Here is a 12,795-nt window from a genome sequence, read left to right as displayed (position 1 = left end):
GTGTACATGTATATAAAAGAGTTAGCACACTAACTAAATGATGATAAAAATGAGGCATTAGTTAAGAATGCTGTGAAGCAGGTACAGTGAGACGGAGTGAACTTCCCCCTGTCTGTAAGCTGAGCCATCATTTCATGTCTTTGTATTCAATCTGCAATCTGTACCATGGTGTACTGGACCTAGGATAATTTTTTATATGCTTTTAATGGGGAAACGTTTTCTACACCACAAATATGTTACCCTTGTGAATACACTTTGTAAACCACAAAGAGTTATGCCTCATCATTTTATTATCTCTTCCCAACTCCCACTCCAATGCCTTCTACATCTAGAATTTATGATTCCAGTATATAGTTATATTAGCTTTCTATCGCTGCATCAATAATTATTCCCAAAATCAGTGCCTAAAACAATAAATATTTATGATCTCACAGTTTCTCTGGGTCAGGAGTTTGAAAGCAACTTAGCTGAGTGTTTCCAATTCAGAGTCTCTCATGAGGTTGCAGTCAGATGTCAGCCAGAGTGATGCTCATCTGAAGGCTTCGCTGGGGCTGAAGGATCCACTTCCATGTGGGCAGGAGGCCTCAGTTCCTTGCTAGCTATTGGCAAGGAGACTCAATTCCTCACCACAAGGATCTCTCCATAGAGCTGCTTGAGGGTCCTCACAATATGGCAGCTGACTTCCCTCAAGGGTCCCAGAGAGACAGCAAGGAGGAAGCCCCAATACGTTTTTATGGCATGGCCTTGGCTACAACACACCAGCACTTCTGCCCATTCTGTTGATTAAAAATGAGTCACTAAGTACAATCCCCACTCAATAGGAAGGGAAATTAGTCTCCATATTTTAAAAGGAGAAATAACAGAGAATTTGTGGGTATACATTTTAAAACCACCTCAATATTATATGTACCTGAACCAAACAATTTCTTTGCCTGTGGATTAACTTCAATCTCTTATACAGACAAAGTTATTTGAACCTGGCCCTTTCTTTGTAGCTAAACCATGAGTTTAGCCCATCTGGTAGTATATCTATGATGTCTACATGTCATCCTAACAGTTTTACCCATCCTCGACTCCATGTTTTCCTCCCTAAGCATATATTTTCTAACTATACATTCTTGGAACATTTATGAATTTATCATGGTGGGGGGAAGGTAAGAATATTTGTATAAAGTACTTTCTATGTGGAGGTTAAGAATTCATGATTTACCTTTCGTGTGTGTGTGTGTGTGTGTGTCAGGAAGATTTGCCCTGACCTAATGTCTGTGCCAGTCTTCCTCTGTTTTGTATGTGGGACACCTCATGGCTGATGAGTGGAATAGGTCCACATCCAGGATCCAAACTGGCAAACTCTAGGCCGCCAAAGTGGAGCAAGCAGAAATTTAACCACTGGGCCACAGGGCCAGCCCCATGATTTACCTTTTAAAATGTAAATTTGAAAAAAAAAATCCTATTGACCCTCAACTGTATTATACTCCCTCTTCAGAATCCAGAAATCTTTCTTTCTAAGGGCACAGAATCTGGTCCTCTTGCTGGTAATCAGAAAATCTAGGCAATAAACTTGAAATTATTACGCAAATAGATTCCGAAGTAGGGGGAGATGGTGGGGCAGAGTATTGCTGTCAGATTCCATCCCCAGGCACTGCTTGAAAAAGTGCTTTGGAACCTCAACAGATTTGTTATGATGATTATTGTCTTTGTTATCATTCCGCACAACTTCCGCTGACATCAGTATTGAATATGAAACCTTGAGAAGTAGATAGGAAAATCTCTCTCTCTTAATCCATTGAATCTTCCAGAAACGAGGAGCGATCCCACATGATGGTCCCAGAGCAGCGCTCATCCAGATCACTTAGGGAAGGCCCCACATTTGGATATTGAGAGAGGAATGTATTTCCATCTGCTTAGTTCTTTTTCATTAAAGTTAATACAACAAACAATCCCTCCTTGCTTCAGGGTCTGGTTTTCACAGATTTCTGGCCAGAGCCTTTTCTTTTCTCTCAGGGGTCCAAAGAAGCGGAAAACAAAGAGGACTGGTAATTTTCCTGTTGCTCCCTCTCTGGGGCCGTGCTAAGGGTGAGGGCGTCACTTAAAAGACAACTGCTCACTCCCTACCGTGCTCAGTCACTTCCCAGCCTCTGATCTACTCCCCTGTTTATGGAGAAAAAAGAAAGATATCAAATGCCCCAGTCATTTTTACATTTTCCCAGAAATAGGGGATAATAAAGGGACCAGAAATTGCACATATATCACTCTGCTTCTTAAAAGCATCAAGGGCAAATAAAAGTTAAGACTCGATACCCTTGAATCTCCAGTTCCCATTTACGGCTGTGATCACTTACAGGCTCAGAGTTGGTGAGCGATAGTTATTATTAAATGGTAAACGGTAGAGTCAGAACCCAAACCTTGGTCTTCAGTTTCTGGATCCTCTGCTTATTCCAGCATGCACACTGCTTTCCCTCTGGGATAAAGGAACTCAAAAAGGAAGAAATATTGCTAGTGATTAACAAAATACTACCGACTTCCTGATTCTGCTTCTAGTAACTGCTCACATCCGTTGTCCTTGGGTGTGAGCCCATCTCTGCTTTAGAGTAATACAGGTAAATTGATGCCACCTGCTGTCCCCTGCCCGTCTGGGCCCTCCAGGGCCTTGCCCTCTGTGCTGCCTCATCAGATACCTTCCCTGTTCCAGGGTGACTGCAAAGGCTGGCATTCCCTTGGCACATTTATCTTCAGCCCCCGGTGAACAAGCAGCACACACAGAAGACTAACTCATTTATTTCTACTCATTTATTGATGGCCTTTCATAACCGAGTTATTAAGTCATCAATAACTTCAGAGAAATAAATGAATGGATCTAGAACTGGGCCAACAGATATTTAAGATGTACACTGAACATTTTATCTAGGGTCAGCAGAAAAGTCAATGCTGGGCCATCAGTGGTACTTTTCTCACCTGGGAAAACATGCCCTATGTTTTATTCTAATGAGAACCCAGTGTATTTCTCTACAAAGTAATGAAATGAATAACATCTCCAGTCTCCCAAGTAAAATAAGTTTTGGACAAAAGATTGCATGTGTTAACATTTTTCCAAAATGCTACCTGATGTCTCTTGCTCTCATCAGCTGACAGAAAAATAACCCTGGAAGTTTTGCCAGAAATAGTATAAGCTCTTTCAGGATTGCTGGTGAGTTCTGATATGTTCCCCTCAGGAAGTAAAATAAAATAAAAAGGAGAGGGAAAGGGAAAGAAAGACAGAGAGGGTTCCTTAGACCTTGGGAGACCTCTGAAAACCTTCTCTAAGAGTCTAGAGAAATTCCTAACAGTGAGGTTAGCTTTTTACAGAGACACTTTCAGAGCCATCAGCAGTTCACCCAGCTGAGGAGAGGCACGCATTTTCATTATGTTTGGGGTTCATGTAGCTGCTCTGTATCAACCACCATGAGCACCCCACTATCCCGACCTCTTCTCCCTGCTCAGATACCCCATGGCCCTGGTTTCCTCTCCACTCACACCCTGGGGCCCCAGCTAGATGAGAGGAACTTGGCTGCTGAGGAGCTACAGGTGTGCTTGGAAACCTCTCCAGGTGCCAGGAGCCTCAGATTCCTCATCTGTCAAATAGGAACCATCATAGAACAGACTTCATCAAACTGTTAAAAGAGTTAAAGGAGTTAATATACGGAAAGCACTTAGAATAGTGTCTGGCACATGGGATGTGTTCAAGAAGTGTTAGCTGTTATTGGTGTTGCCGTCATTAATAAAAATAGAGTATTTTTCACATGATTAGGACCTCAGACACCAGCCAGGCCGATTTCCTCAATTCATTTTACAGACAAGGAAACTGCAGCCCAAGTGGCCCATCGTACATCTGCTTCCCAAAGTTTAAAGGCTGAGTGAGATACAGGCAGAAGGAATGTCATCTTTGGAGTCAGGCAGTCCTACATTCAGATTCCAGCTCTGTTGCTTGCTAGCTGTGTGACTTTGGGCTCATCTCTTCCCTTCTCTGGGCCTCTCGAGGTCCTCACCTGTAATATAGGTATAACACAACCCACGCTGATGGATTATTGTGAAAATTGAGGAATAATGACTGTAAAAGATAATGACTGGATAACGTGACTAGCATGCTACCTAGGAATCCATAAGTATTCAAGAGCTGGGGACTGTCATCATTGCAAATGTCATTCTGCTGGGCTGCTGCAAGGTGGGTGCTGGAATCCTGGACCCCTGACCATCAGCCGAGCTCACCATGTCACAGCCTACCTTTACGTAAAAGCAAACAACCAAACAAACAACAAGAATTTGCTTACACTCCTTTCCATCAGTTTTCTTCAATGACTATCTTGTCATCAGTAGATATTATCAGCTATCAAAAATTACCGATGCTTGTTGATGGATAAAGTTCTGTAAGTCCTTATTCTTCTTAAAGAAAAAGAAAGGAAAAAAAAGAGAGAGGCAACTCCCCACTGTTGGCGCAGAGGTTTGCTAACTAGTCGAGTCAAGGGTGAACAGCGGTACTGCCAGCTAAGCCCCAACATGTGGTGCCTGTTTGGGAGATGGTGACTCAGAAACAACCTGCAGAGGCTGCAAGACGATGAAGAAAACATTATGCGCAGCAGTGATTTTGAAAATCTGATTCCTTTATTGGGATAGAAATAGCTAAAGAAAGGTTCAGGGAAAGAATGAAAATTGAACTGGACACCCTGGTTTACTTTTGGGGGAATATGATGAATAAATTCTAACTCTATAAAACAGGGCATGCACGCCAGGTCTCTCAGAAAATGGATCCGTGGAAGTCGAAGGTCCATGAAAAGATTGTAGATGCCCCACGGTGGGGTTTGGGAATGGGTTCCATGGCCAAGTAAGTTTGAGAAACACTTCCCTCTTGACGATTTACAATGCTCATTTATAAATGGAAGATTCTGAGAAACCCTGTATATAAGAAACCTGTGTAACGCTGTCAAACCTATCCTTTCCTGAACGATTGGCACAGAATTTCCATCAACTCCATGTAGAACAATGGCATACTGGGGAACTCCATTTGGGAAACTGCAAGATTGGAAATCAGAGATCTTAAAACAACCAGTGAGAAGGGCTGCCGGTTTGGCATTTAATTTTATTGTGAGTCTCTGCTTCAACCATTTTGGACAAAGGATACATGGCTGACTAGAAATGGACCACATTTTGCTTTCTTGTATTCCCATGTTGTTTGCGGGGGATGGAACTGCAGTGTCTGCTGTTACACAGGTTTCAGAGAGCAGAATATGGCCCTTTGCGTTCAGCTGGTTGTCATTAACCATCAGTGGGACTGTCTGGGAATGGGCAAAAAGGTAAATAAAATAAAATGAAAGTTAATCAACTTGGGCTCATCTAAGGGCTGGCAAGGAGCAGCCAGTGGCTCTCCATTTCTTCCACGCGCCATAATTTGTTGAGAATGTTCACGTTATTACTGGACTGCGAACTCCTGATGCAATTTGAGGGTGGAAGCTAAAGGGCCAAACAAAGCAATGGAGTCCACGTTAAGATATAAATTCTTTTAATGATGGAGATAATTACAACTGATTGAAGTCTGGAATTCTCTTGTCTTAATATGCAAAATGCGATACACAAAAGAAGTAAAAATGCCACTGAATCTCCCTCTTCTCAAACTGCAATGTTCGTTATCATTCGTCTCTAAAGTTCACAGAAAAGGTTCGCCTTCCTTCCTTTTTCTCACATTTTTATCCTCTACTCTCAAGCATCAAGTGCTTTCTCTTTTGTTCTTCTTAATTCATTTTCTTCCTTTCTCCCACTGTGGCCCTTTTGGGGAAAAAAAAGGAGAGAGAAAAGCTCATTCAAGTACTACAGGCTTCCCATCAGGAACATCTCTTTCAAAACTCAAGAATCGAAGCAGGAAGATATCAAAAACTAACAGCCTTTGGTAATGATCTATCCAAAGGAAAATGGGTGAAAACGAATTGATCGTTATTAGACTGTTATCATTCCTTTAGTCTTGATCTTTTTGTAAGTCTTAAATAAACACCCTCCAAATCTGACAGAAGTAAACTGCAAAGTTCCCACAACAGCAATCTGACAGAAAAATCATTTGTATTGATGTCAAAAAATGACATTTCTTAGCTGTGTAATAAAATGGGGATTATTAAGAGAACTAAATGTTGAATTATACCACAAGAGTCTCATCCACATGGCAAGATCTATGAGCTAATTTGCTTGGCAGCTGCTTCATCATTTAGAAGAAGATGCATTCACCTAGAAAGTGTTTTTTAACGTGGTTCAATTTAACTTGGTTTGACATGTATTTTTATAGTGAAAATATATTAATATTGTATATATCATTTACTAATGTTGATATTATATGTCAATATTTTATATTGATTATTTATCCAATGCCTTTTTCTATTCTCTTTCTCCAGGAAGCAAATAACTTGGAAAAAAGCACAACCAAAACAGAGAGTGCTTGGCTCTTCAGAATGTGGTACGGCTTTGACCACAAGTATCCTTTGACAGTGATGATCTCCCAGATGCAGCCGCACAGCAGAGATTAACTTCCGGCACTTAATCCCAGAGCTGTGCACTCCTGCTCTTCAAGAAACAGAGAAAGGTAAAGTGAATTCACCACCAAACTTGTCAGAAAGAATGATTTCGAAAAATACAAAGCTGTATCATCCATACTTAAAGTTGGAAGAGCTAACGGGAAATCTCTCAGAGTCAAATGAGTTTGGTATATTCATGGCAATCTAGTATTTCCAAAGCGAAGAGGTAAAATCATATAGTCCTGAGGACTGATCCATTTTACTAATTTTACTGCTCCTCCCTTTGTAGAGATTTTACTTCCGGTTGAGTTGGCCAGGTGGACCGGACAAAGGTCCTTCCCCCTTCTCCCGGGAACCCATTCATGTGCTTGGTTTCAAACTGTAAAAAATGAAGGGAGTTGGGGCTCAGGGAAATGGATGGTCTGGGGAGAAGAATGAGTCTGGTCACCACGTTATAAAATGCCAGCACTTTGTCTTCCAGGCAGATTCAAGTAAGCTTTTCCTAGTGAAGGGCAGTTTTATAATTCTAGCACTCAGTGTAAACATAGTGCCCAGACACACCCCGCCAGCGGACTCACGGGGCTGAGAAGTCAAGCCTGAACGGCTTTGCCGTTGTGAGTTGCAATAAGCCGTCCATCTTTAATCCTGAGCAAAAGCGCCACGGAAGAAAGAAAAAATCTGCGCTGAAAATTCAATGTGTTGGGTCTTTGTAGTTAGTTTTGCACAGTCACAAATCCCTCTCCTTTCAGGGAGAAAATGTCAGTCACTGGGTGATTTTAAAGCGCCTAAGCAATGATTAAAGCCACAACAGATCAGTGGGAGAGGAAGAAGAATTAAGAACAGGGAAAAGAAATTCAAAGAATAAGATGAAGAGGTAAAAGTTGAGAGGGAGAGGCGGCAAGAGAAATACAGGAAATTCACAGTAGGAAGGAAAGGAAAGCAAATTAGAGGAATGGCTGTGTAGAAAAAGAATTAAGAATGAAGCGAAGAGAAGCCAATTGAAGATTGTAGAGAGAAGCAAAAATAAAACAAAGAGAGAAATAGAGAGCAATTCTGCAAAAATAGAGCATTCTAGGAATTACAGACGGAGGTGTGGAAGGTGGAGGTTTTTCGAGGCTACGGTCTTGTTTTTCCGTAGCTCTGTTATCTGTGCACGGCGACGTCGCCTTGCTCAGTCTTGAGCTTTCCTGCACAGTGTAGGTTACCACCCTCTTGAACGCCGACCGTCTTGGCCAATAAGTCCCTCTTGGAGGTTCTGGTATCTCATTAACTACTCAAAGCCTTCCTGATCTCTCAAAGGGAAGCTGGTTCTTAACAGGTTATGCTGGTTTGCGTTCCAAGTTGATTTCTTCTGGAAACACAATTTTCCTCTGCCATTGCTTATTTGACAACCAAATTTGTAGGAAGTTATAAAAATTTGACATAAAGAGCACTTTTTATGTATATAAAGAATACACATAAAAACTGCTTGCTTATGATAAGATACACAGTAAGAAAGTGTCTTTTTGGGTTCCTGAACCCAATTTCCAACTTGCTGGGGGGGGGGGGCCTCCCCACATGTCCAAGCGATTCTCTGCACACCAGCTCGGTGTACTACAATTCAACTCATTTCTGACAGTACCTACTTAGAGATAGCGTCTCAGAGGTCAGGGCCCATCCCACAGGACTGCCCCCACCACCACCTCAGACGCCAGTGACAAGCCCAGGTTGTTACCTCTGCTTCTGACCCACTGGCTATAGACTATAGATAGTTCCCATGACCTCCTCCTTGGGTTTGGTTAATTTGCTAGGGCGGCTCACAGAACTCAGAAACATTTTACTTGCAGAGCATCGGTTTATTACAAAAGTATACAACTCAGGAACAGCCAAATGGAAGAAATGCATAGGGCAAGCTACAGGAAAAGGGCACAGAGCTTCCATGTTCTTTCTGAACGTGACGCTCTCCCCAAATCTCTACATGCTCACCAACCCAGAAGCTCTCAAAACCCTGTCCTTTGGGGTTTTGTTGGAGGCTTGTTACAGAGGCCTGACTGATTAAATCATTGACTATTGGTGAGTGAACTCCATCTCCAGTCCCACCCTCTCCCCAGGGGTGGGAGAGTGGGGACTGAAAGTTCCAACCCTCTAATCACATGTTTGGTTTCCTGGCAACCAGTCTCCATCCATAGGTGCAGGGCCAAAAGTCACCTCCTTAACCTAACAAAGGATACCTTTGTTGCTTTCATCATTTAGGAAATTCCAAAGGTTTTAGGAGCTCTGTACCAGAAACGGGGACTAAAACCAAATATATATTTCTTATTATTAATCACAATATCACAAAATGGTAAATCATAAATGAGATAAAAGATGTTTTTGTTCAAATTCTGACAATGCTGTGAGGAATGCTTTACAATGCAGAAAAGGAGTAACGTGGAAAAAAATACCTTGGAGACAAGAAAATGAAAGTGAGAACCCACCCAAATTTTTAGCTTAGAGCTGTGACACTAAATTCAGATGATGTCATAGTTTTTGTCTCACTTTTCACCAGGGGTTTATTTCCATATGATTACGGACAGGTTGGCAAAAAACAAAAGCAGATTTACACTCTCAGTAATATCTCTTCTCGGGGTAATTTGTCCTCCTGTGCATTTGTTCTAAAATTGCAGTGCACAAATATATTTGCACTCAGACAACCAAGTTTTTATATCCTAGTTGTGCTCCGAATTCATACCCAGAGAGCAGCAAAGCAACCAGTTTCCACTCTGTGACCTCTCGATAGATCTGTGGTTTTGGAGACAAATTATCCACTTGGCATTTATGTTCTTTCTATTGTCCGCCTAGAACCCAGGTCATGTGCCCCATGAACCTCATAGGTAGGCTATGCCAGCGACCGTCAGTGGAGGAGGATCCCCCAGTCCGGGTCAGGTTGCCTGGCCCAGGTCAAAAGGAAATTGTTGTGAGCCTGAAAGAAACTGATTATGCGGTGTGGAGCTATGCAAGTTTCGTTTCAATAAAATTGCATCATGCAAGTGAGGCATCATAAAGATTTACTGACAAAAGACAAAGAAGAATAAATAAGGCTCCACATGCACCTGTATCAGTCAGGATTCTCCAGAGAAACAGAAATAGAACCAGTAGGAGTACATATACATACACATACATGCACACACATATACACACATATAAATATACATAAACATAGATTTATTTCAAGGACTCTGTTTATGCGATTGTGGGGGGCGGCAAGTCCAGAATTTGTAGGGCAGGCTCTCAGTCTAGAAACTCTCGGGCAAGAGCTGATTCCTTCTTCCTCAGGGAAACCTTAGTTTTGCTCTTAAGGCCATTCAACGGATTGGATGAGGCCCACCCACATTATTGAAGATCATCTCCTTTGCTTAAAGTCAACTGATTATTGATGTTAACCACACCTACAAAATACCTTCACAGCAACACCTAGATTAGCGTTTGAGTGAATAACTGGATATCCTAGCCAAGTTGACACATGAAACTAAACATCACAGAATTCAACTCACATTCAATTCACGCCCAATATTCAGACCCGAGGATAGAAAGACTATCTTAAGTCACCATTGGTATCAATAAAACAAGCCACTGTTGCTCACAAAGTTTTGTTTTCTTTTTATACTTTTTCATAGCAAAACTAATAAGCATATACATGCCCATAAAATGTTTCCAAAAAGCACAGGAGAATAAAAATAATAAAAATTAACATTCAATGAGGATGAACAATGGCCAAGTACCATGTTGAGTGCTTTACCGTTATAATTTCATTTCACCTCCCGGCTCTGTAGGAGGCTGGGACGGTCTGGAGAGTCTAATGGACACAAGTGGACTGCAGATTGTGTCGGCCTCTGCTGAAACAGCCTGGGCTCCCGTGCTCAAGAGCCTTGTTGGAAGCCTATGGTGCCAAATTGATGGTTAATTAAGATTTCATTGTAATTCAATGTGGGCAGCAATTCTGAGTCATGCAGTGCAAAGAAGAAATTGAGGGCGGGGGATGAGCAGGGGAACTATGTTATGAGCACCGAGGCTTTCCCACAGGGTACATTAGTTCATTTAATGCTTATAACCACCCTTTTTATTTAATTTAATTCTCACAATCACCCTCTTTGAAATGGAATAAACAAAGGCTCAGAGAACTTAAAGAACTTTCTTAAGGTTCCACAGCCAGCGTCAGTTCTTTGATTCAAGCCCAGATCTCTCTCACTCTAAAGTCCATTAATATACTTAAATGAACATTATCACTGATAACTCTAAGTCCATGTTATCGCTTACTCTATATGCAAAACCCCAACTCAATATTTCATAAAGTCACTATTACAGCAATGAATATTAAGACTGCTTACCTTATGTAGTGCAGAGCTCATACCTCAAGCATCGGTTGAAGACACAGGGGGTGAGAAGGTTGAGGTCCTGGTTGGTCAACCTAAGAACACTTCCATAAAGGAGTCCCCAAGTTTCTGAGTCAGGTCCTCAACTTTTCAGGTGTAGAAAGTTAAATATGCCAAATACTCCAAGAGTGGTTTAATTTCATAGAGATGGATGCATTCCAGCCAAGCTCAAAGGAGGCACCAGTATAAACCAGACACCAAATTCCCAAATCACCATATATATCCCCCTGGGGAGGAATATCCCTTCCCGGCCAAGAGAAGGCTCAAGTCACCATCTGGTCCCTAGTATCCCTCTGGCCCCCTCTCCTACTTTTCTCCCAGGATCCCTCCGCCCCAGCCACCCTGGCTTCCTGAGACACACCCAGCACCTTCCTCCTCCCCGGCCTTTGCGCTGGCAATTCTCTCTGTTTGGGATGCTCTTCCCTCAGACTTTCACATGCTTCCCTCCCTCCTCTTTCATTCAATTTGTCACTGGCTTTCCTGGTTCCATATTTAAATTAGCAGTCCCAACAGGAGCACTCCCACACCCCTTCCTTGCTTTGTTTTCTCCGTAACACTTACCATCTGACACAGTATGTACTTTATTTATTGATTTTAGTACTGTCCTCCAACCAGGATATATCTTTTCCGGGGACAGGGATTTGGGTCTCTTTTCATTCACTGGTATGTCCTCAGGGCATAGAATAGTGCCTGGCACATAGTGGATACTCGATAAATATTTGTTTATGAATGAATGAATGGATTGAGCAAGCCAGCAGTATTTTCTATCTGGGGCTCCTTCATTCTGGACATTGATATACATGAAAATCCAATTAATTACCTGAGCGTCACTAGGTGAGTCTGAAAGCAGAAGAAGGCAGAGTGAGTTATCTTAGTGTTTTCTCCCAGGCTGCCCTTTGGCACACAAAGTACACACCCCATCTAGACATCCACCCCCTAGCCTCAGTGTCCCTGTCCCTAAGCAGAGACAGCCACCACAACACACTTGGATCCCTGTTGCCACACTGACCTCCTTCCTATGGTTGGACCACGCTTTCTTAGGTTCAATTAGTACACCCAGTCTGGTACATTCAAGCCTGGCCCTGGCTTAGAAGCCATTCTCTGTCTTGGTGACTGAATACATATTACCTCACCAATCATGTGTTGAGTTTCTTAGTATACAGAACTCAAAATTTTACAGCCACCTATCATCCTCACTAACGATCTCCTATAATGAGAAGGTTAGAAGCAGAAATTGATGTCCCTTTATTCATATTTTAAGACACCAGATAAAATGATTTGCTTGGATTCACAGTGTTACAGCCAGCGTGGGAATCTTAGGTTGCCTTATTCATCAGTGACTAATGATCCTGCCGGACTGTCTGCTTCCTACAGTCTCTTTCCTCTCTATCATTTATCATCTCTTTCCTTAAGCGTGTGTATATATTGGTCTTACAAATGGGAATGACACAGTATAAGAATGACCTTTTCCACATTAAAAAGGGCAGCCTACAATCATTTTTAACACTTCCTGTAAGGACAGGGTTCGGAGAGCTTCCGGGTTGTTGTATCAACTGAAAAGAAGGAGCTATCATGTGGTTGCCAACACTTTACATACTTGTAAAGAAAGCACAAAGATAACAATGGGTTGGCAAGTTGACACAGTACTAGAATTACATAAAGCCATGTGAATGGAGACTTCCTTCCCATCATTGGTTTGGAATGAAGAGCGCACTGAGGTGTTACCAGCAAAAGGAAAGGCCCATGGTGGGTGTGGACGCTACAGCTCTTGAGTTTTCCATTAAAGAACCCGGCCAAGAAAGTGGCAGATACCAGACTATATACCCCTATATCCCCTACTATACCGAAGAGTGACAGGCTAGAGCTGCAATCCC

General features: G+C 42.2%; 1 protein-coding gene and 1 long non-coding RNA gene across 6 annotated transcripts in view; one reads left to right on the top strand and one right to left on the bottom strand.

Moving 5' to 3' along the window:
- Positions 1 to 12,795, top strand: part of SLC9A9 (solute carrier family 9 member A9) — a 511,594-nt gene that overhangs the window by 408,945 nt on the left and 89,854 nt on the right. For 2 of the 5 annotated variants that reach the window (XR_011527598.1, XR_011527597.1), the window contains exon 14: positions 6,411 to 6,598. Coding sequence is in view for 3 of the 5 variants with exons in the window: in XM_008507627.2 (XP_008505849.1) it covers positions 6,411 to 6,490 (80 nt within the window). In the remaining 2 variants the exon portion in view is untranslated. The remainder of the gene's footprint in view (positions 1 to 6,410; positions 6,599 to 12,795) is intronic. The other 3 variants (XM_008507627.2, XM_070577586.1, XM_070577585.1) reach the window with 2 other exon arrangements.
- On the bottom strand, positions 5,517 to 11,240 carry LOC139076221 (uncharacterized). The gene is made up of 2 exons (XR_011527602.1): positions 10,877 to 11,240; positions 5,517 to 5,796 (listed from the first exon to the last, which is right to left on the bottom strand). It is a non-coding gene; the product is annotated as an uncharacterized lncRNA (long non-coding RNA).

The sequence above is a fragment of the Equus przewalskii genome, chromosome 15 (genome assembly GCF_037783145.1).
Source record: "Equus przewalskii isolate Varuska chromosome 15, EquPr2, whole genome shotgun sequence".
NCBI lineage: Eukaryota > Metazoa > Chordata > Mammalia > Perissodactyla > Equidae > Equus > Equus przewalskii.
This window is presented reverse-complemented; position numbering and strand designations above follow the sequence as displayed.